The 20,922-nt window shown below is 45.2% G+C and overlaps 1 protein-coding gene across 2 annotated transcripts in view; it reads left to right on the plus strand.

Annotated features, from left to right (window-relative positions):
- Positions 1–16,166, plus strand: part of SARNP (SAP domain containing ribonucleoprotein) — a 48,308-nt gene extending 32,142 nt beyond the window's left edge. For both annotated transcript variants that reach the window (XM_050924749.1, XM_050924750.1), the window contains 2 exons: positions 14,101–14,190; positions 16,070–16,166. In XM_050924749.1, coding sequence (XP_050780706.1) covers positions 14,101–14,190; positions 16,070–16,111 — 132 coding nt within the window. In that variant the 3' untranslated portion in view covers positions 16,112–16,166. The remainder of the gene's footprint in view (positions 1–14,100; positions 14,191–16,069) is intronic.
- Positions 16,167–20,922: the final 4,756 nt, after the last annotated feature.

Below are 20,922 nucleotides of genomic sequence, written 5' to 3' on the forward strand. Positions count from 1 at the left end.
TTCAATCAATGATGTCATTATGTGTGCCATTCAGGGGCTGTTGAACCACTTGGCTGCAGGAATTTGGAGGAGCGACTGGGGGAGAATGGCAAACTGTGCTCTTGCTCTTAGCCTTCAAGGATCTATTCTAATCTGAAGGAGAGAAATGAAGTCAGGTTTTTCTTTAACCCCTGTTCACCAGGGAAGACAAAAGTTAAACCAAAAAACCCAACCCACATAAAATGAAGAGTGAATGAGAGAGAGGTAGTAGCATGAACTGCTAGGGCTTTCTTAAATAAAGGTTCTTAAGCCAATAAAAGTTCTGTTTGTGCTACCACCCTCTGAATTTTTTAATAAAGATATTTAAGAAGCTTTCTCCATTGCTCTTAACCAAACTGTCAAATATCTCTGCTAGTGCTACTTGCTGTAATTTTACTCGCTTCCCTCATTCATTGGATTAATTCTCTTCCCCAACATGTTTCCAAAAGTACTGACTACAGAGGGAGTCCTCTGAGTTTGAAAACCTACCATGCAGTCAAATTAATACACTTTCAGTGAGTTGCTATGGCATTCGATTTGGAATTGGAGAACCCCTTTGGTTTACCTTTTAACACAGTCTTGCAGAACATTGTGGTGCCTCACTAAATGTAACTGATCCAAAACACATTAAATCAATGGAAGACTCCCATGGGCTTTGGATCAGGCTGTTGAGAGTATTATCATTCCAACTAATTCATCTTATGGAAAATGCTTAGTCTCACTTCATTGGAAACCTGCTTTGATTTAGTTATTTAATAAAGAGGAAAGGCTTTCCTAACTCATCCCAATTCAAGGAGATATCATAAGAGTGCATTAAAAAAAGTTCTGTGATTACTGGAGCTTGCTCAGAGCTGCAAAATGGATTGATCCAGATCAGAATGCCATCAGATGGATCTGAATTTAGGTTCAGGCCCATCTCAGAGTAATGCCTGTGTTTATGTATGTCAGCTTGCCTACAAGAGTCCAACAGGAAATGGCTGTGTAAAACCCTACTGCCCTAGGCATAAGATGGTTTTAAATGTAGGATTAGTTTAGCTTTAAGGGGATTCTGATTCACCTGTCTTTTGCCAAAACATAGTAGGTTTATATTGCTAAGTATTTTAACTCTATTTAAAACAAAAAGCAGTAAATCTTTTCAACTGACTGTATGAGTGAGTGGCCTCAGACTCCTAAGCTTGATGGTGTTCTTGGAAAAGTGATTTGTATCAAGGTCTGGGATTTAACCTGACTTCAGTTACTAATAATTTGGACATTCCTAACACATCTATTCCTTGCTCTGGCTATTCCCACTAATAAAAGGTATGATGTCTTCTGGAAAAAGGAACACTTAAAATCCAAACAGAAATGAAGGAATGGTGTTTAGAGGTTAAACTGTCTTCAATGTGTTTGGCCAGCAAATTTTTCTCTGCATGTGATCTGAAATCCGTTAGAAATGTGTGTGGAGATTTAAAAACTAGCAACATTTTGATCTTGACAAAATGTTTGCAGAAAGTCTGCACCTTCATTGACCTGCCCGTCTCCCTGATTTTGGGGCTGCTTCTGTTGGCATCACAGAAACCTTAAGCCATGAAGCAAATAGAAAAGCAAATATGTGTTACTTTTCTACTGAATGTACTTCTAATGCCGCCTTATTCCAAACCAGAGAGACGCTCCTGAGTATTTTATAAGGCATTTGAAGTAGCTAACATCCAGAGCAGCTGGACTAATTCGACGGTTGAGATCCGGTCTGCTTGATGATAGACAAGATTTGCAGTACTTGCATCCCTTTTAAATATGGCAGTGGATAAACTTTGCGTAATAAAATTCTTGCTTTCCAAGTTCAGAGTAACGGTTTTGTGGCTATGGCTCTGGACCGAGACTGGAGATCTGGGTTCAGTTCCCAGTTCTCCCACACACTTTCTGTGCTACCTGTCGATTAATCTCTGCCTTTTCCTGAGCTGCAAAGTGTAATCCACCTAATGTACATCTACAGCCATCATTACCGTAGCATCTGAGCACCATATCGTCTTTGTTGTATTTACCCTTACAACACCCCTGTGAGGTAGGGAAGTGCTGATAGCACCACTGTACAGATGAAATTGAGGCCCAGCGGAATGGTGGCAGAGGAGGGAGTTGAGCGCCTGGGTCTCTAGCATGTCCCAGGCTGGTACCCTGAATGCTGGAACTCCTTTCTCCCACCCTCTGACTTGTCTCTGAAGATTATTATCTCTTTGATGCAAGGCCAGTCTCTTGCTCCATGTTTGGGCGGTGCCCTGCATGATGGCTGGGAACTAAGCAGTACTGTCATACAAATAACTACATCTTTCACCTTTAATAATTAAACACCAGGAATGCCTCTGCTAACCGGACTACAGGGGAATTCAGCCAAGCAAAGTTGGTCATGGAAGGGAGTTAATCAACCCGGTCTTTGTGTCTGCCTCTCTGCAAAAAGAGAAACTGAGTATAAAATGATGAACAAAGGACTCTGAGAGCTATTGCTAACTCTCTCGCTTGTGTGTGTTGGGAATCTTGCATTTAATCTGGTTTATAGATTAGTTCAAAGACTGTCCTAATGAATCTATGTCATGAAGTGACACTCTGATGTACTATGTGTATTGCCATTTGTTCTTTCTCCCATAGCCTTTTTACTTTCTGGCAATATATAGACTTTTAAAGTCTAATGGCCACTGATTACTCCCAGTCTCTGCTCCCCCTGTACTGAGTTGGATCCAGTCGCTTTGATATTGATACATTTTCATTTATTGTCTATTCTGTAGAATGGAAGTATTAAGTCACTGTGATGTCTAGGAGTGCTTAGCCCTGCATGAGCTCCCAGTGCTGCTATGGGAGACTGAGCGGGATTCTCTCTGGCCTCTGTCCAAATATGTAGCTCAGTACTGATTGCAGAATCACTTACAGTTGGGGGTCACAGTTGGAAGGAGCCCAGCTGCGTTTCCAGGTCCCAGGGGAAGTGTGAGAGGCCTGCAGATAGAAGAACCTTCATTTGACTTGTCAACTGAGCCAGTTTGAGCTGAAATCCTAGAGTGGGGATAAATCTGGGGACCCCACACGGCCCCTTTTACACACTCATTTTCAGCACACTAGGACTGTGCTGTCCATTTAAATGAGCAAGTATGCACTCTGATGTTTTCCCTTGCACCCCAAATTCACTGGAGTTCCAGTGCCTTAGAATGTGGTTTGATTCCACATTTATCACCACTTTAAGTAACATTGCTAGTTGATAGAATGGCTAGTTATATTGGCCTCAGCTGATAAAATACAGTTGAAATATGATCCGCTTCCCCGAACGAAAAGTTCTCCCTCCCATGAATAGAAGGATGTGGATGTGAACTGTCTCAATGCACAGGAAGGGTTAACATTGCTGTGGTGTGTTGCCGTTTTTGCGCTTGTTGGTTTTGAATAGGATGGATTATTTTTTAATCTGGGGCTAATGTGCAATTCAAATAGTGTTTAGTAATCGCCCGATTGCTCCTTTTTAATAACAGCTGGATGCTTCAAGGGAAAACTTTCCCTGAACCAAGTAGCTTTAACTTGAGGTGGCCTCTTGTTTACCATAAATACCATAACTCCTAAATATGTTTTTGTCAAGCAAAGCCTCTGGTTCCTGTGGAGATTCTGTACCCTGTGGGCTTGTCAAAATCTGTGCTGGTAAATTAAAAAACAGCTCTGCTGAAATGCTTTGATGATGTTTAGGACGCTGTTCTTAAGGGACTGTGAAGATGCTTCCTAACCCCTTTGCCTTGCCCTGCACCTGAGATGTGTCTCTTTCACTCTGCCATGTGGCATTCCTTACGCGGGTCTTTCTTCCTCTGACGTCTAGGTCCAAGAATGCTTTTCAACTTCAATATTCCACTTCTGGGAGAGTTGCAGGTGTACTCTTAACACATGGCTGTGACTTTTGTGTCTTCCTCCCCTGCTGATTCCATTTGGAGAGAGCATAAACTTTTAACTGTTAAGGCCTCAGTATCTTGACACAGACAGACCTCAGAACTGCCAGCTGTTGTAACTTTTGCCCTCTACCAAAACCAGCGTCCAAAAAATACGTTAGCTAGATTCCTTCATCCTTCCCTTGCCCGATCTGTGTTTCCTGGATTTTTACTGGAAGGGAGGTGGGGAAAGGGAGAGGAGCTAAAGGTAATGCCACAGTCACTTCTTCCCCCTCAGCTAATGTATTATAGCAGAAATTTGCTTACTGTGAACTACAGAGTTGCTGTCTCAGCATGGAGGCCTGCTACTAATCTTGCCTGTACTGCATTTACATTTCACTGATTTGAATGGAGAGGCTCTCAGTTCACACCACTGTCAGATCAGAATCCGGCTCAATACGTTTTACAAGTTGGCCTCTTTGTTGTATTAGCATTCAGAAATATGTACTAGGAGTTGCTGCCCTTAAAAGTGACTGCCTTTAATACATTTTAATTTGTCCCTAGTGTTTATAAATATTTTAATAGACCACGTTAGCTGCCAAATGAAGCATCACTCCAGACCTACATGATATAGAGGCTGATTCTGTGAAAGTCCTAGTCCTTAAAGACAGCAAAATGTGTGAGAACCTTCCAAGAGGGGAGATTGGTCAGTAAACTTCCCACACCTAGAGAGGCCAGCTAAAGTTGCATCAGTGAAACACAAATGGTCAGTTCTTAGGGCTGGGACTTCTGTGTTCTGTCACTGAGGTGCTGGGGGAATCTTGGGTGAGCCATTAGCAAAATGAGGAGGATGCCCACTTCCCATGGGGATGCAACTGAATAATGCTTGTGAAGTGCTGTGAGATCCTTCAGTGTACATGTCTTATGCTACTGTCTCTAAATAATAAATAATCCCCCCCGAGTCTGGGAGGGAAGGTGATACAAAAAAGCAGAGTCTTTTTATAAGTGGGACGTGATACAAGCGTTTCAGGAATAACCCTTTTGTAGGTATCTAATATAAATGGAGTTGAAAAGATGAACGTTTTCCACGCTAGGCTTAGGGAATGTTCTCAGTGGTTAGCGTTATTTTTGAACAAGACTTTGAGCTGCTGGAAAGAGAGAGCCTCAATCTCGCCATACATCTCCCTGTAAGTAGATCCAAATGGTGAATGAAGATATAAAGTGAGGTGAACCGTACAAAATTTTATTTACCTTCATTTCATGAGGTTGGAGATTAAAGAGCCGTGTTGACTAGGGTTGAAAGGGACAGATTGAAAACAACCAGGCGTTTGGAGGTCTTTTGTGGGCAGCAGAATGAGGGTGAGGAAGTGGAGTCTATAAAACCACCGGCTCCTTGGTTATTCCTGTAAGATAGTTTACAGTGTATGTATAGTATGAAACTGAGGTCTTGCACAGTGATAGCTCTGTGAAAAGCAATTCTGGGGAAGCAAATTGAAAGGTAAGCCACATGAGGAATGCTTATATAAAACCCCTGGGATTTCCAATTGTTTCACAGCCCCTGCTAAATATTTGCTGATGTACATTAGTTTATCAACTCCAAATGGACTCTCAAGCTCTTGAGTGGAGTCGGCAAGGCAAAGGAGCCAGGAGGTATAAATACGTTGAGATGAATTTCAAAAAGGGGGTGGGTGACAGCTGTGCGTCCCAGGATTGGAGTGTTTCTGAGAATAAAACCATCCGTTGCTGTCATTCACCCTCTGGGTATGAAATTGGAAGCCCAGTTACCCTTGAGTGTTTCATAACCTTTACCTTTTGGAGGTCAAGGCCATGTCATCATTAATCTACCATCGCCTGAAAGCCTCAGGGCTCTGCTTTTCATCCTGCCATCAGTCATGCTGCAGCAAGATACAGGAGAGTAGATGACCAGAAGGGTCCATTTTTACACATACATGCGCATGCACACCCGTTCATTCTCTCAGAATGAAAGCTCCAAGGATAAGATTATGGAGGTTTGTGTCTGTATCTCTACGTTCTTGATTAGAATTCCTCTCCAGTGTTGGTCTGGAAATTCAGACTCCTTTTCTCTAGGGGACTCGTAATCTATGGAGACGGCATCATGTCCATACAATATTGTGAGGCTTGGCTTTCAGGAGTGTGAGGTATTGTACCATGGTTTTTTGTCTGTAAGGTCTAGGATTAGTGGTGAATCTAGCACGATCCCAAGATTACACAATACTTTGGTCATTTGTGATCTGATGCCCGCTGTCAGAGGTGAGATTAGAGTATTGGCAGGTTCTTCAGAGCGTAGCCCCTTCCCTACCAGTTCTGTTTCCTGTATTGAGCCTGAGCCCAGTGCTCATCACCTGTCTGCTGCTACTAAAGAGAGAGGTTGGTCCTCCATTCATTTCCATCTATCTTCGTTATCTGTATTGAGCCCTGCGCTGTAGCCTTGAGGTGTCATTCCAGAGCACCTTCACCCAGGCCACTGCTAAGAAATCTAAACAGCTGAGGGTTAGGAGCTGCTGCTGTGTCACTTGCTTGGGCTTCCTGGGTATCTAAGGCTAACCAGAGGGAGAAATGTGTGTTAATACGTGTTCTCATCTCTTACTGTCCCTTCAGAAGCACCCCTTCTTTGTTTGCAGTGATTGACTCAGTGCAGATGAGCTGTTCGTTGGAGCAGTTTCTGGTACCAGGGACCAGATCTCATGGACTGGCTGTTGAGAAACACTGTGTTAAAGCGCAAAAGCTTGGGACTTGTGTAGGCCTAAAAGTCAAGTCAGTCTAGCTGCATTGCTCAGGAGTGTGGAAAGTTCCACCCAGAGAGATGTCGTTCAGCTAACCTAAACCCGACAAAACTAGCTTGATGGAAAAATTCTTCCATTGACCTAGCTACCACCTCTTGAGGGGGTAGATTTACCACAGTGACAGAACCCCCCCCCCCACCATTGCTGTTGTGGTGTAGTTGCCGCACTTGTAGTGTAGCCATAGCCGTAGTAATTACTAGGGACATTGCAGCTGATCTGGGCCCCTCCCCCCTCGGCCCCTAACATAGAGGACACCAAGAGGTTTCACTTGTACTGGGACCAGCTGGGAGCTGCCTCACTTCAGATGGGAGAAGGATCAGGGCTTCCCCTGTTGGAGCAGAGCTGAGTGCCGCCATTGTTGCAGGGAGCTCTTGCGTGTCATTTAAAAAGGTAACCAGCTGCGCCCTCCCCTCCCAAGTTAAAATCCAATTCTGCTTGCGGGCATGAGGTTAGTACCAGAGCTGCTCCATGCACCATGGAAACCAAGGCTTAATGCATTTTGGCATTCACCCTTCCAGCACTGAAACTGGCAACCTGCCCACCCTGTGGGGCGAGGGGAATGACCTGATTTTTAAAAGGGTCCTTTTATCTTTTGGGAATAAACTAGTATGAAATAAAGGCCAGATAAACTTGGGATTATTTAATTCTCACAGACATTTTTAAAATCTGGAGCTATGCTGATGGCACCCCCCTGTTGAACCTCTTCAGTGGATGTACATGTTGAATTTGCCCACCTGCTCCCACTGTGTGTCAGTGTTGTTTCATGATAAGGCTGCTCCTGGCCTATTTGTCTGGCTGCAGTAAACAGTGACTTTTAAAGCTGGCTTGGGGGTGTGACCACTCTAGAGTCTTCTGGTTCAACTGTCGAGTACCACTTTTCAGGTGAAGAGCTCAGTCCAGTTAATGTCGTCATCCTTTCAGTTTGATCAAACCCTTTCACTGGACACTGCACGCATGCTCCGTGAGTACGTTCCATAAGAGACATTTCGGTCCCTGTCCCAAGGTGCTTACCTCTGTAGAAGTAATCCCACCTTCAGAATGAATGACCTGACTCTGCCTGGAGCTCAGCTGAGCTCCAGCCACTCCCATTGAAGTCATTTGGCATGGAGAGTGTTCAGCAATTTACAGGCCTAATGGCTGATTTGAAGGATCATTGACAGTTCAGTTGCTGGCTGTAGAAAGCTGCCACTTATAAAGGAAAGAGCCAAAATCTTGATTTGGTTAGAAAAGAGCCTGAGGACGATCCATGTGGTGTGGTGACGTTATTGAGGATAGCACTGAGGTGAGCTGTGTGATTGTGGCCCTGTGGATGACTGGGTTAGCCACTTAACTTCATTCAGATGACAGGACAGGGCTAGATTGAAACGACAGTGCTGCAGGTAGGTACAGTGCAGTAGAAATATGTAGTTACACATCTAAAATCCTGCACACTCCCTCTGCCCGTTACACTTTCAAAGTTTCTAACTCTCAGGCTCGAATCCTTCATGGAAAGCCCTCCACCCCCTACCCCAAAAAATCTCTCCTAGTGTGAGTGCACAGGGAGCAAAGCTAGTAACAGTAAGGTTAAAATTCGTCTGCTGCTGCTGGAAAGGTCAACTTTCCCTGCAGATGCACATGTGCCCATTTGTACACTCAGGCATGGCCCCAGGGCTTGATAAATGCAGAGATAGCAGTGTTTTGATAGAGGTAATTTTCCTCAGATGGGTTTCAGCACCCCATGAATCAAAACCTGTCAGCGAGGAGCCAAAGATGGAGTGAAGTTTATTGTAACCGTGTTTGCATCTGACACTGTCATGCTAGGGGGTCAAGTGAGCAAGATCATTAGAACAGTGTTGATTTAGTGAGACTTTTATACTCTTTGCCTGCAGGGCCACAATCGGGGGTGGAGGGGTTACTGAAAAAATAAATAAATAACCTGCAGCTGAGTGGAGTTCCCCAAGAGAGACTCCCATGTGTCCTTTTAAAGACACAGTGCTGTTGTTTCTCCTGAAGTATTTGGGCCATTCTCCCACCAGCAGGGTTCGAACAACACTTTGGCCACCCGTAGCGATCGAGGAGGATGGTTGTACATGGTTAAATGAGCAGATTGGAGTGGATTTTCTCTACCAGCATCAGTGCTTGCTTATAGATTACACTTCTCCAAACAGTGACTTTTGCAGCCCCCATGATCCCAAGTGATACATAATTCTGCCCGCCATTGGTGGTTCCAAAGGCTCTAAGCTTCACAACCGCCTTTCTAGGGATGGAGAAGGTGATGTACCTACACAAGGGCTTGTCCACACTTACATTTTATAGCGCTCTAATGTGCTGGCTTGGGGGTAAATCACCCCCCTGGGCGCAGCAAGTTTGAGTGCTTTAAAGCGCTGGTGTGGACAGGCTCTGGGCTCCCAGCGCTCGGAGCTGTTTCTCTCGTGGAGGTGGATTACCAGCTCTTTCCCAGCGCTCATGCGTGACCACATTCTAGTATAGACGTAGCCTTAGAGAGGATGGCCTCCTGGAGTGAGACACAGGAAAACGGGGGTCAGTTCCCTGCTCTACCACAGACTTCCTGTGTGTCTTGGGAAGGTCACTTAATTTGTCTCCCCCTCTGTTCCCCAGCTGTAAAATGGGAATAATAGCATCAGACCCAGAGTGCTAAAAAGCCATGCCCAGAGAAGTACTGTGATGCTCCTGTGCTGGGGATCGTGTAAGAAACTAGGCAGTGGTAATGTTGAGTACAGAGTCCCAGTCCCTAGCAGGCAGATGAATGCTAGAGCTGCTACACTGCACTGCTTCCTTGAAATGACTGTTGTTTATAGTCCGGGTCTCGAGAGGCTTTCTGGGAAGGGAAGTTAAAGACTGAAAACATGGCAGATCTGTGGGTGTTCGAGGGCTAAGGGGATCCTGGAACAAAAGAAAAAGTTAGCAGTTGTATTTAGCAATAATTACTCCGGAGAAGTGTCATAAGTGCACAGAAAGAAATGAATGCACTGTTTGGGCCGTGACTGCCTATGGAGCCAAAACTCATGAGAAATTGCTGAGTTTTCAATTAAAACTTTTCAGTCCCCCCTGTTGCCACAACACATGGAGATGTCATAATTAATAATGCTGAGCTGGTTGCTATGGTGTCATTTATGTAAGGTATTGACATAACGAAGGCTGTCCAGCTGCTCGCTGAGGGGGTGTCAAGTGTCACTTTTGTCATGAAAATTGGCCACAGCACCGGTGATGTCATTAGGTCTGTTTTGCGAGTTTGCATTTAAATTGATCTTTTTTCTAAGTGTCCAGTTTGTTTCCTCTGCTTGGCTGGCTAACATCAGTTTAATAAACTGGAGCAATTGGGTTAGAAGTTAATTGTTATTAATATATGAATTCTGTTAGCCGTAGGCAGTGGGCCTCCTGGGTTCTTGCTCTGATGGGGTGCCTTTTTAGTAAAGCAAATGATAACGAACTTCACACCCATTTACTTAGGGTGCCTAATGAACGTGGGAAGTTGTGGAGCCAGTGAGCAGTTCCAGGCACCCGCTGTATTGGTGATGGTTTCGATTTGTTTCATCTCTTACTTGTGTCATCACAAGGATGGTCTGCAAGCTTCATCTGATTGCAAATGAATGCCTTTTAGTGCCTCTGTCAGACCATGCTCTCCCAAGTCACGAAATGTAACAAATGGTGTTGGAGGGGAAGACATGAAATATACTTAGTGACAGGGGACAGAGGAGAAATTATAGGAGTGTAGCAAGGTAATTAGACAGCCTGAGTTGACGAAACTGGCTAAATGAGGACTGAAATAGCCAAAGCTAGAAATAAATCCTTGAAAATGGATGCTTTGAGGCTTTTAAAGGGTAATGATGGCCTTGGTTATTACTGATAGTCAAGGCATCTGTGTGGGTAGTGGCAGTGGAGATAAAAGCCTCTGGTTTTGTGGAGAATCTCAAGAAATGTAGGGACGTGACGGTTCTGCAAAATGTCAGTAAAATTGTGTCCATTCAGACTGCAAATCACTGAAATGGAATTTGTGAAGGTCGGCTGAGTGAGTGCTGAGATGGTCGTGTCAAAATGGAAATGCTTTTGAGAGGAGTGGTGGCCAGTGCAGGGAACAGAAAATGTGGGCAAGAGCCCTGTGATGAGTACAGGAGTAGTTGTGTGGTATATCAGACTGTCTCCACTGGCTCTTGCTAGACTGAAAACCATTAGTCGGTCAGATCTCTCATCCTGCCAGTGGTAGCCAAATATATTGTGTCCATAGCAAGAGAAGGACTCCTCTGAGCATGCATGCCTGCCCCTCTGCTCTTGCTGAAGGAGCGAGGAGTGAAGTAAAATATCCTAATCTGAAGCATCCCCTGTGAAAAAAGTTTGGCGTGCAAAGTGAATGTCAGCAAAAGAATGGAGTCAGGCTCCATGAGACATCCTTTCTGATGCTTGCAGAAATGAGACCCTAGCATTGGCTAGCAAGCCAGATTCTACCTGGGCGGTTTATTGAACCATGGCTAACAAATCCAAGGGCACTGCAGCAAATAATTCAAAGGAAAGGTGCCTTCATATTTACTAATGTAGAAAAATACCACTTGACGGGGTTGTGATATACATCTCTTGTGCAGATCCTGGAGGAGCAGCAGCTGTAGAATTTTACAGCAAATTATAGGCCTGGTCTTTTTCATCCGAGGCTGCCATCAACTTATTGGTAGTTCTACTTACTAACGATCCACAGGAAAGAGCCCTAAGCTTGTAAGTGGTAAGGGTGTAGAAACCCTTAACTGAGAATTAACCACAATCTAGTTGGGACATTCCCAGTTTTAAGGGATGTATGTTTTTTGTGAAGGCTTCAAACAGAAGGTGCCTTTCAAAAATCCCTAGTGACCCCATGCACATAGTTTACATTAACATCGTTAACACAATAGAACCACAGAGCTGAACCTTACGGTCTGTTGTAAGTGTGAGAGTTTAGGGTACTTTGTGGGATGGATTATTTGTCACATCAGTCTGTAGAAGTTAAAATGTGCAAAATCAATATCTGTGCTGTCTAATCTGCCTGCTCTACTGTGCAGATGTACACAGGATATATACTGAAATGTCCTCTTGAGGCTGAACCAAAGATCTTTGGGGCCCATGCTAAGACTTTGTGTCTAGACTGAGCTTCAGAGGGATTTTTCGGATTGTTCTAGTACGCTGGAATGCTGCCTTGCAGAAAAAACTCTGCTTTGGTTTATAAAGGATACGCTGACAGATAGTAGCATCCTCCGGGCCAGTGGGCACCTCTTTAAATAGGGGTTTAGAAAATGCAAGAAACTGAGTGGTGGAAATAATAATAATAAAATAAATCCATATGGCCATAAAAATCCTCCTTGGAAGCAACAAAGAGAGCTCATTAGGTACCTTGTGTGAGACTTTCCAGTAACATCAACACTCCCTTATGAAGGGGGCAGAGGGTTCTCTTGTTAACAGTTGAGACCATCATCATGATTCATGAAGAGGGGAGCTAGGGCTTCAAGCTCAGGCCCTGTCGCATTGGGGCAGACATGGGAAGCTATTTATACAACATAGGCACCTGGGGAGCACAATGTTCCCTTGGTTTATGTTGGATGAGTCACATAGTCCTGTGGCTGACATTAGCCTGCTCCTAGAGAGAGAGAGGTGATGTTGCAAACGTGGCATTAATTAACTGCAGGATCAAGTGTAAGATTAAAGAAAGTGGGTCTGTTCAGCTTGGAAAAGAGATGACTATGGAGGGAGAGATGATAGAGGTTCGTAAAATCATGAATGATTTGGAAAAAGTGAATAAAGAAGTGTTACTTAGTCCTTCACATAACACACAAACCAGGCGTCACCCAATGAAAATAATAGGCAGCATCTGTAAAACAAACAAATTGAACTACTACTCCACACAATGCACAGTCAGCCTGTGGAACTCGTTGCCAGGGGATGTTGTGAAGGCCAAAAGAATAATTAGATTTAAAAAAGAATTAAGGAAGATCATGGAGGATAGATTCATCAATGGCTATTCACCAAGATGGTCTGAGATACAACCTTATGCCCCAGGTGTCCCTAAACCTCCAACTGCCAGAAGCTGGACTGGATGACAGGATAGATCACTCAGAATTGCCATGTTCTGTTGATTCCCTTTGTAGCATCTGGGACTAGCCACTGTCAGAAGGCAGGATACTGGATACTAGATACTAGATGGACCACTGGGCTGACCCGATCCGTGCGTTCTTATCATGTTGTTTGACCACATTCCTTAATTTCCAAATGAGGAAAAACATGCAGCTGGTGGATTGGTGTTAGTTGGTGGTGATGCTCATCAAAGTGAATTGGGTTCTTCCCTTTTACTGCTAGTGTCACCAGAGCTGCTGAAGAGTGTTTATGCCATTCTATATTTTGCATTCATTCTGCAGGGAGTAGCCAGCTTCACTTTCTGCAAATTCTCTTTGTGTGGCAAACTTTACAGGGCAGTTTTCAGAATTATTTCCATTGGAGCATTTCATCGGGGAAACATTTTGATTTTAATGTGAGATCTTGTAAATCCTCAATGTTGGATTGGTACTATTGGTACTTGGATTGGTAATAGGGATACAGAGGCTTTCACCTCTAGGTTCCTAACTGAAATCCAACCCTGGTCTGCTGCTCAATGGCCTACGTGAAATGAGTTCTGGGTTCCATTACTGAGGCCAGAGATTTAATGAGGTCATTAAGGGAGAACTTAGGAAGGGCCCCTCCCTGTCAGGATTGGGACACATTGACAGGACACTTACAGTGCCACTGTCCAGGTACTTGTACTGCTTTGGTTAAACAGACTTGTGCTCTTAGGCTGCCAATCCAGTGCCTTTCATTTACTCCATTGGGAATATAAAGGCTTCCCCTTTTCCTTCCTACCTCACTGCACCATGCCTCACTAGCTATCGTGGTCGACTCTTCTTTGACTTGACCTGTTAAGGTGTGGACAGTTAAAGATTAAACACATTTAAAGTGGAGAGGATAGAGCAGTTGCAAAGTTAGGCAGGTGCAAGGTCACAGGTTACTTAGCTTTAGCCATTAATCCCACAAACTCACTAATTTCACCACTGTGCTCCAGAGAAATAGGTTTCACTTTTCCTTGATTACCATGGAGAGAGAGCAGGTTTTGCATGGGGACCTACTTGTCATAAATGCTCTTCGGAGGTTCTTTTTAGCATCTGTTCAATAAATCCCCTCTGGACGGGGCACCTAACCATGCCAGCATGATGACGCCTGCTAACGTGTATGTTCAGCTCTGTGCACTAATTCATGTGCACCCCAAAATCATCTTGCAACTACTCTTTTTTTTTTTTTCCTGGCAGCTGGTGTTGTAGCTAAAAGCAAGAAGACTGGGGGGGCAAGGAAAGGAACCTTATGAACTGTTAAATTGATTCTTTTGGGTCTGGCTGGCAAACTAAATCTTCTACCTTCTTTCCACACAGAGCGAAGATGATGAGAAGTTGAAGAAGAGGAAGGAGCGATTTGGCATTGTAACGAGTTCGGCTGGGGCTGGAGCCACAGAAGACACAGAGGTAAAATGCTAAACCTGCAAGCAGAAGGACACGTGATAAGAAGTTTGGGGGTGAGAGGGCAGCTGAGAACACTTTCCATGCTGACTTGTTAGGAGAGTTGAATATCCCAGAAGATGGCACTGTAACTCTTTGCACACATGAGATCTTGCTACACAAGTAGATCTCATCCTACTGGTCCACATGCAAGTACTTATATTCAGTTCCTTCAGGTACCCCAGTGATGGTACCGCAAAGATAAATTTTCTTCTTTATGTTGATGATGAGCATCTGCCTCTTTGGGTTGCATGCATTCTAACCCCCAGTGGAGCACCCAAGCTACAAGATCTGGCCAGTGCTGGCTGATGTGGCTGAGCTATTAGTCTTGGAGACTAATACAGATGCCTGCAGAAAATTGGGAGCAACCGTTCTCTCCAGTTTCCTCCACACTGCTCCCTTTATGCCTTGAGTGGCCTACTATACTACCTCCCATTCACATCCCTCCTTATGACTTCCTTTATCCAGGAAGTCCTTGGACTTTAAACTTGCTTCACTCCTTTCATCATAAGAGCCATGTAAATTTCACAACACAGAAAGGAAGGAGCAAGGAAGGAACAAGAAATTGATCACACCCCTTGCTTTTCTCTCTTCCATCTTTTGATTTGACACCTCTGTCCTGCTGTTGTATCTTTGGTCTGATTTTTAATTTGTGAGCTCTGCAAGACAGTGCCTCACCGTTTTATTTATGGGGGTTTATGCCTTGCTGTGCGGCACCTGGTACCAGAGACCAGGGTAGATGGTCCCGGGGCAGTTCCTACGTTCCTATTTGTCGAGTACCATGAACACTATTGGTGCTGCATAAATAATACTGTCGCATAAATCAGTGAGAGCTGAGCCCCCGTCACTGTCCACAGAGGGGTGCTGGATGTGGATTTTAATTTTAACAATTAATTGGCAAAGGTTGCGGGAGGGTGAGCTGTTGGGGTCTTAGAAGCTACTTAACCAGATGGCATCTGGATTCGACATACAAGAAGTGGTTTTTTGTTTGGCTCCAAAGAGTGATCTCAACAATTCAGGTGGGGTTTGGGGGCTTTTTTTGTTCTGTTTTTGTAGCTTTTTTGATAAACGCTTCCCTTGAATGAAATGGTGCACGGCATTCCCAGCCTTCTGCAAGCAGCACTGGAGAAGGAGCCCCTGTTCAGTCTGAGCAGAGGGGGTGGCTGGGGGTGAAGGATTCCATGTTTTTCCGCTAGGTCACTTATAGGTTGTGCCTGGAACAAAAAGGTCTTTTTACTAGTATTGTGTGTGCTCAAATGCACCTTTCCCCTGGAGATTCTTGGTTTGGGCTTCTGTTGCCCCCTGGCTATTTATCCTGCTAAAAATTAAGATTTATACGCCCCTCGTGTATCAAGTTAAAGGCATATCTGAGAGACGCAATAGAATATTTAATGCAGTTTAGTGTGTCCCTCTCACCTTTTCCATGAATAGAAGAGTGGTAACCCTTTGCCCTTTTAAATTTCCCACCTCCCCATTGCCTGGAAGGGTTTCCAGGCCTCTCAAGTAGGCATTGTTCCCTTTTGTAGCACGTTGCCAGCGAGATGAAGTGACTTCAGCAGCACTGTATCTTGGGCACTCTGTGCTTTTGCAACTTGATTTCAAGCTCCGTTTGTTCAAATGCTGGATTAGAATCTTCTAGCACCTAGCCAAACATTGATACCAAATACCCTCTTGAGATAACCTTGTGATCCCCTATTCAGGCAGGGGCTGGGTCAGTCATGCACTAGGGTCATTTTCTGCCATCAAGTGTTTTTTTTTTTCAGTCTTCATCCAAATGTGTGTGGGGTTTGAATTGTGCAAGTTTGTTTCTTTTTGGTTTTGATTTTTCTTTCAATCCCTTTTGCAGGCAAAGAAGAGGAAAAGAGCAGAACGCTTTGGGATTGTCTGATGTCTGTCCATTTTAGGCTTTCCCTGTTGGGTGGGGAGCACGCTCACGTGTGTGCACTCTCTCTCTCTCTCTCTCTCTCTCTCTCTCTCTCTCTCTCTCCCCCCCCCTTCCCTTCCCCCGCCACACACACAGTAGCACTAGTAAGGAGCGTAGGCTCTTCCCCACACAGGACCTAATAGAGAATCCCTGACAGCTGTACGGTTGTGCTGCTTATTTTTTCAATTGTGAAGTTTAAAAAAAAAATTATACAGAGCAAAGAGCAAAAATGTTGTTCTTCTATATGTGGTGGGTAGAAATCCCAGTGCCCAGTTCTCCATTCCCCTGCCACTTGTGTAGTTGTTTACAGCAGTGCAAAGCAGGTGTTTAATGCCAGTACATCAAAATTGGAAGTGTTTTACACCCATTGTGCACTGGTGTCCATGCCCACACAAGGGGCAGGTATGAACCTAGGTAGTGGGGAAGGAGAACTGGTGTGGCCAAGCATCTATCAGCTGTAGGATGAGGAAAGGTTAATGCCATTCAGGGATGAAGTTGGCTCTCCCTGCTATGTCTTGGGGAATTGCACCCTTGGGTTGAGAGGCAAGTTATGCCACTCAAAGCAGGAACTACCTTGAGCCCCCGCTTCTATTTAAAAGTTGCTGTTTTTTATTGTCTCCATTTCTCTGGGCTGCCCTGGGCAAAGAAAGTCTCCTTTCCCTCCTTCAGCCCGAGGAAATCACTTTTTAAGTTCAGCAGTGTCAGGGCGTGCACACCAGTAGCCTGGCTGCTAACATTCGTCAGCTCAAGTGCACCACGCATCCCTACATTGGTTCTGCTGTGGATCATCAGCTTCTGCATGGGTTGCCCCTCTGAGCTTGTGACATTGTGTTTGCTGCCTAGCTGTCCAGGGCAGGGCCTTTCTAGTATATTGCACGGGGTTGCCAAAAACCATAGTAGTAATTCTTGTATCAGATAGGCTTTAAACTTCATGAACCACCCCGTGTGTTAAAGGGTCTTTCTCAGCTACCTCTGCTCCCAGGGCTGGACTAGTGGGGAATGGGTTGGAGCAGCAGCTGGCCATTGGCAGAAGCTCAAGGCCAAAGCCTTGGAATAAGGAGAGGGGAATACCAGAACATTTACAAATGAAACCCACTTCACCTGCCTCTAAGGGCTGTTCTGGGGCTTGTGGCATTGAGTATAAATGTTCAGATCTCCTTGAAGGTTATTCCCAGGTTGAATTTTGTGTTGTCCTCCTCAAACATCCCGGCTAGCTCAGTCAGGCTTGTTAACACCTCACACACTCTTAAACCAGCCTTCCCTGCCTCACCTCTTGCAAAGGGGAACAGCAGTAACCTTGTCCGGGGAATACATGGTTTGAAAAGGTGTTGCAGTGAACCTGTTCTGCATCTGAACTGAAGCGAATTTCCCTCCTGCACGTTAACTTCTCCATTTTCCCCTGCAACATCATGCATGGTACAGCAGCGAAACGCAGCACGGCTCCAACTTGTTATGTACCTTTTGTCTGGTTAGCCTCTCAAACGGCACCTTCTCTTTTCAGGAAGCTCTAGGAATCCGTTCTCCATGTTAAGTTGTGTGGATGGAGCAAGCTTGTTAGCTAATACCAGAGAGCTGTTGTCCCATGCTTTGCTCTAGGCCTCCGAGGCCAGTAACTGTTAGCAGTGATTCAGTAGAGAAGGAAGACGGATGGTGCCTTTCTTCGTCTCCTTAATAGGTTTTCACGCACAGGTATTCCTTGTGCGTCTAGCATCTTATGTAACTTTTTTTACCCTTAAACTTATATCAAGATCCCCAGAAAAATAGAACAGCTGGGCAGATTTCCCCTTGATTGATCTTTGCTTTTAAATGTTCATTTTGGTTGAAATGTGCCTGTGCTTCAGAGATTTGCATCCTGGGTTTGTTGCTTCTGACCATACTCTCTATTGGAAAGATGTTTGCACTGGTCACACACAGTTCCTTCAGATGCTGGAGAACAGCAGCTGTATGTGTACAGTAGGCTGGGCAAAGGGGCCAGCCTGACTCTTGAAAAGCAATATATTTTTCTTTAAATGTAGAGGTCTTCAAATTGCTTGTGCTCTGCACCACCACCACTGCAGGCTGATGTCTCAGCTGTATGCCCCAGGTGATTCTAAGCAATATCTGAGGCTGGGTTGCTTGCCCAGCAACTATAGGATCCAGGTTGCATTATGTGTCTTGGGGTGTCAATGGTAGAATGAACCGAAGCCCCCTGTCTCCTTCCAGACTTATTCTGTTTGGGGTTTTTTTTGTATGTCAGATTTCGTAATATGTATTTTCTATTCCGCTCATGACTGCTAGTTATTTGCTTGAAATGTTTTGAAGTGTGCCAGGACAAACACTGCATTTCACTCTTGGTTTCATAATAAAACTGCTTCTTCAAGGCAACACCTGTATCTGCCTATTTGGTGTGTGATGTAACAGTGCTTTTCCTGTGGTGTCAGGGCTGGGCAGTGCTAGCACAGAGCCAGATATCACTGAGGTCTGATTCTCTCTGGCGCTGCATCTTGTGGTGTTACTTACACCCATGCACATCAATCCCACGGCCAAAGACAAACGCCATTTACATCCATTCTGTCTTGGTTTAAATGACTTCCCACGGCGTACAGTGCCCCTTACCTTCGAATGAACACACAGGTTCTGAGCACTTGTAGTCGTGAAAGATCCCATGATACTTTTTGTTAACCCCTGGCGTCTTGGACAAGCCCCAGTTCTTAGCCTATTCTGCCTCCCTAAATTCTTCCCTATAGTTTGTTGGATACAGAATTCCTCTTCGCTTCCTGTTGACCTCATTAAACTTTCTAAGCCCTTTGGAGAAGGGACTCTGCTTTTAATTGTCCTGTAAAGCATCTTGCACATGCAGGGCCTCCTTTGTTTGTTTGTTTGTTTGGTGCTAAGAAGTCAGATGTTCTCAGTTCTAGGATTGCCCTTGGTCTGCTCGGCAAGTGCAAATATCCTTTTGTAGCCTTGGCTGCTTTATTTCTGATCACTTCCTGTGCTTCTCTGTATACTACCCATGTGGAATAAATGATCGGCTGTTTGACAGTACTGCAAGGAGGGGTGCTGGTGGTACTCAAATCCCTAATCCTGCCCGGGTGGTAGGTATGTGGGGTCCCCTTTGTACAGGTTGACGTACGATAAAGGGGCTCACTTAAGATTGTACAGCAGAGTTGGGTGTAGAACCCAGGAGTTCCAATTTCCATGCGTGTGCTCTGACTACTTGATTACACTCCCCTTCCTGAGGTAGGAACAGAACCCAAGAGTCCTGACTTCAGTCTCCCGTTCGAACTAGTCAATGTTTTCTCTTCCCAGAGCTGGGAATAGAAGCCAGATATTCTATCTTGCTGTCCTGTTGTCTGATCACTGGAACCCAGCCCCTATTGCCTCTAGAAACCACACAAGCTCGGCTTGTTCAGTTTCCCTTGGGCATATGGGATCACTACAGATATGGACAGTGTCTCCATTGCACGTTCTCTCTGCCATGCCAAATCATTCCTCACGTTCTAGGGGCACTAATGCATATTCTGCCTCCCTCCTCTCCCCCGGCATTCTCTCCCTCGCACCCAGCATCAAATTGATCGCTTCCCTGTGCTCTAGTAAAACTACCTGAGTGTCTCTTGCTCCCCCATTTCACCTCCCTCTCCTTGTTCGGGATGAATTTCCTTTGGCCATGGGAGCAATATAACGGTGAACCCCGGTCTACTCCCTCCCTTCTCCTTTATCGACCACTCTCTCCCTTTGCCTGTATATAGGCACTTTCTGTATTCCCAGCCCTGGTCCAGCAGCTGCCTCCAGCAGCCAGTGCTACAGGAGGCATCACTGCCCGTAGAGATCTCCCCTCCCTTCTCTTTCCCCCCTGCTTTTTCCCGCTTGGTGGGAGTTTATTTGGTAGAGGACACTGCTTCTTTTAAATGCTGGGCTTTCCCCTCCGCGGTGTGGGGGGAGGAAATCATTCTAATCACACTGTGTTTAAAACACCACCTAATTTATTTTTCCTCTCCAAGCTGGGAGCCGCTCGTGACTAATTTGGGCTGAATAGGTGGAGAAAAAAAGCAGCAGGCATACAATGAGCCGGGGAAAGTGTGGGAAAGCGAGCGAAAGAAAAGGAGGGCCAGGGCTTGCAGCGTGAGAGCTGGTAACGCCGTGCAGCGCCCAAATTCAGCATGAAGTCACTTTTCACAGCAGACGCTTGGGCTGAAAACGCAAGTGGGACTATAGGTCAGGCCGGCAGGAGGAGTGGGGGTGGGAAATGGTTGGGCTCGCACAATGTGAAGGGAAGGAGGAGGTGGGGTGAGAGAAGAGAGATGGGCACACTGTGTGCGCGTGCGTGCATGCCCCTTCACAAAGAAACACAAACACATCTTCCCGCTCGCGCTGTCCCCTTCACCCCAGTGGCCTCCTGCCCCAAGTCATCTGTGGCTGGGTTGGAAATGTCTTGTGTTTAAATTCAGAAAAATAAGGAAACATAAGCAGAGCCTGAGAACATGTGAGAGGAAGGGGTGGGGTTAATATAGAGCAATACACTTTAAGATTTCTTCTGTCCCTTCCTTGCCTCCCCACAGTTTTAAATATCTTAAAGGCCTGCACTGAAATCTCTTCTGGAGTCGCCTAGAAACTGACTGTAGGTAAACCCTCTAGCTTGAAGTTGTGTTACGTTCAAATTGATTAGATTACAGGTTATCCCCTTCCCCTGCCCCCAATTGCTTCAAGGGCTGGTTAATTTCACAGCAAGGGCCCATCCTACTCCATACTGCTGTGTCTTGAGGTGCTGCCCCTTCTGTGCACCTTAACAGTAATAC

This window comes from Gopherus flavomarginatus, chromosome 16, assembly GCF_025201925.1.
Source record: "Gopherus flavomarginatus isolate rGopFla2 chromosome 16, rGopFla2.mat.asm, whole genome shotgun sequence".
NCBI classification, from domain to species: domain Eukaryota; kingdom Metazoa; phylum Chordata; order Testudines; family Testudinidae; genus Gopherus; species Gopherus flavomarginatus.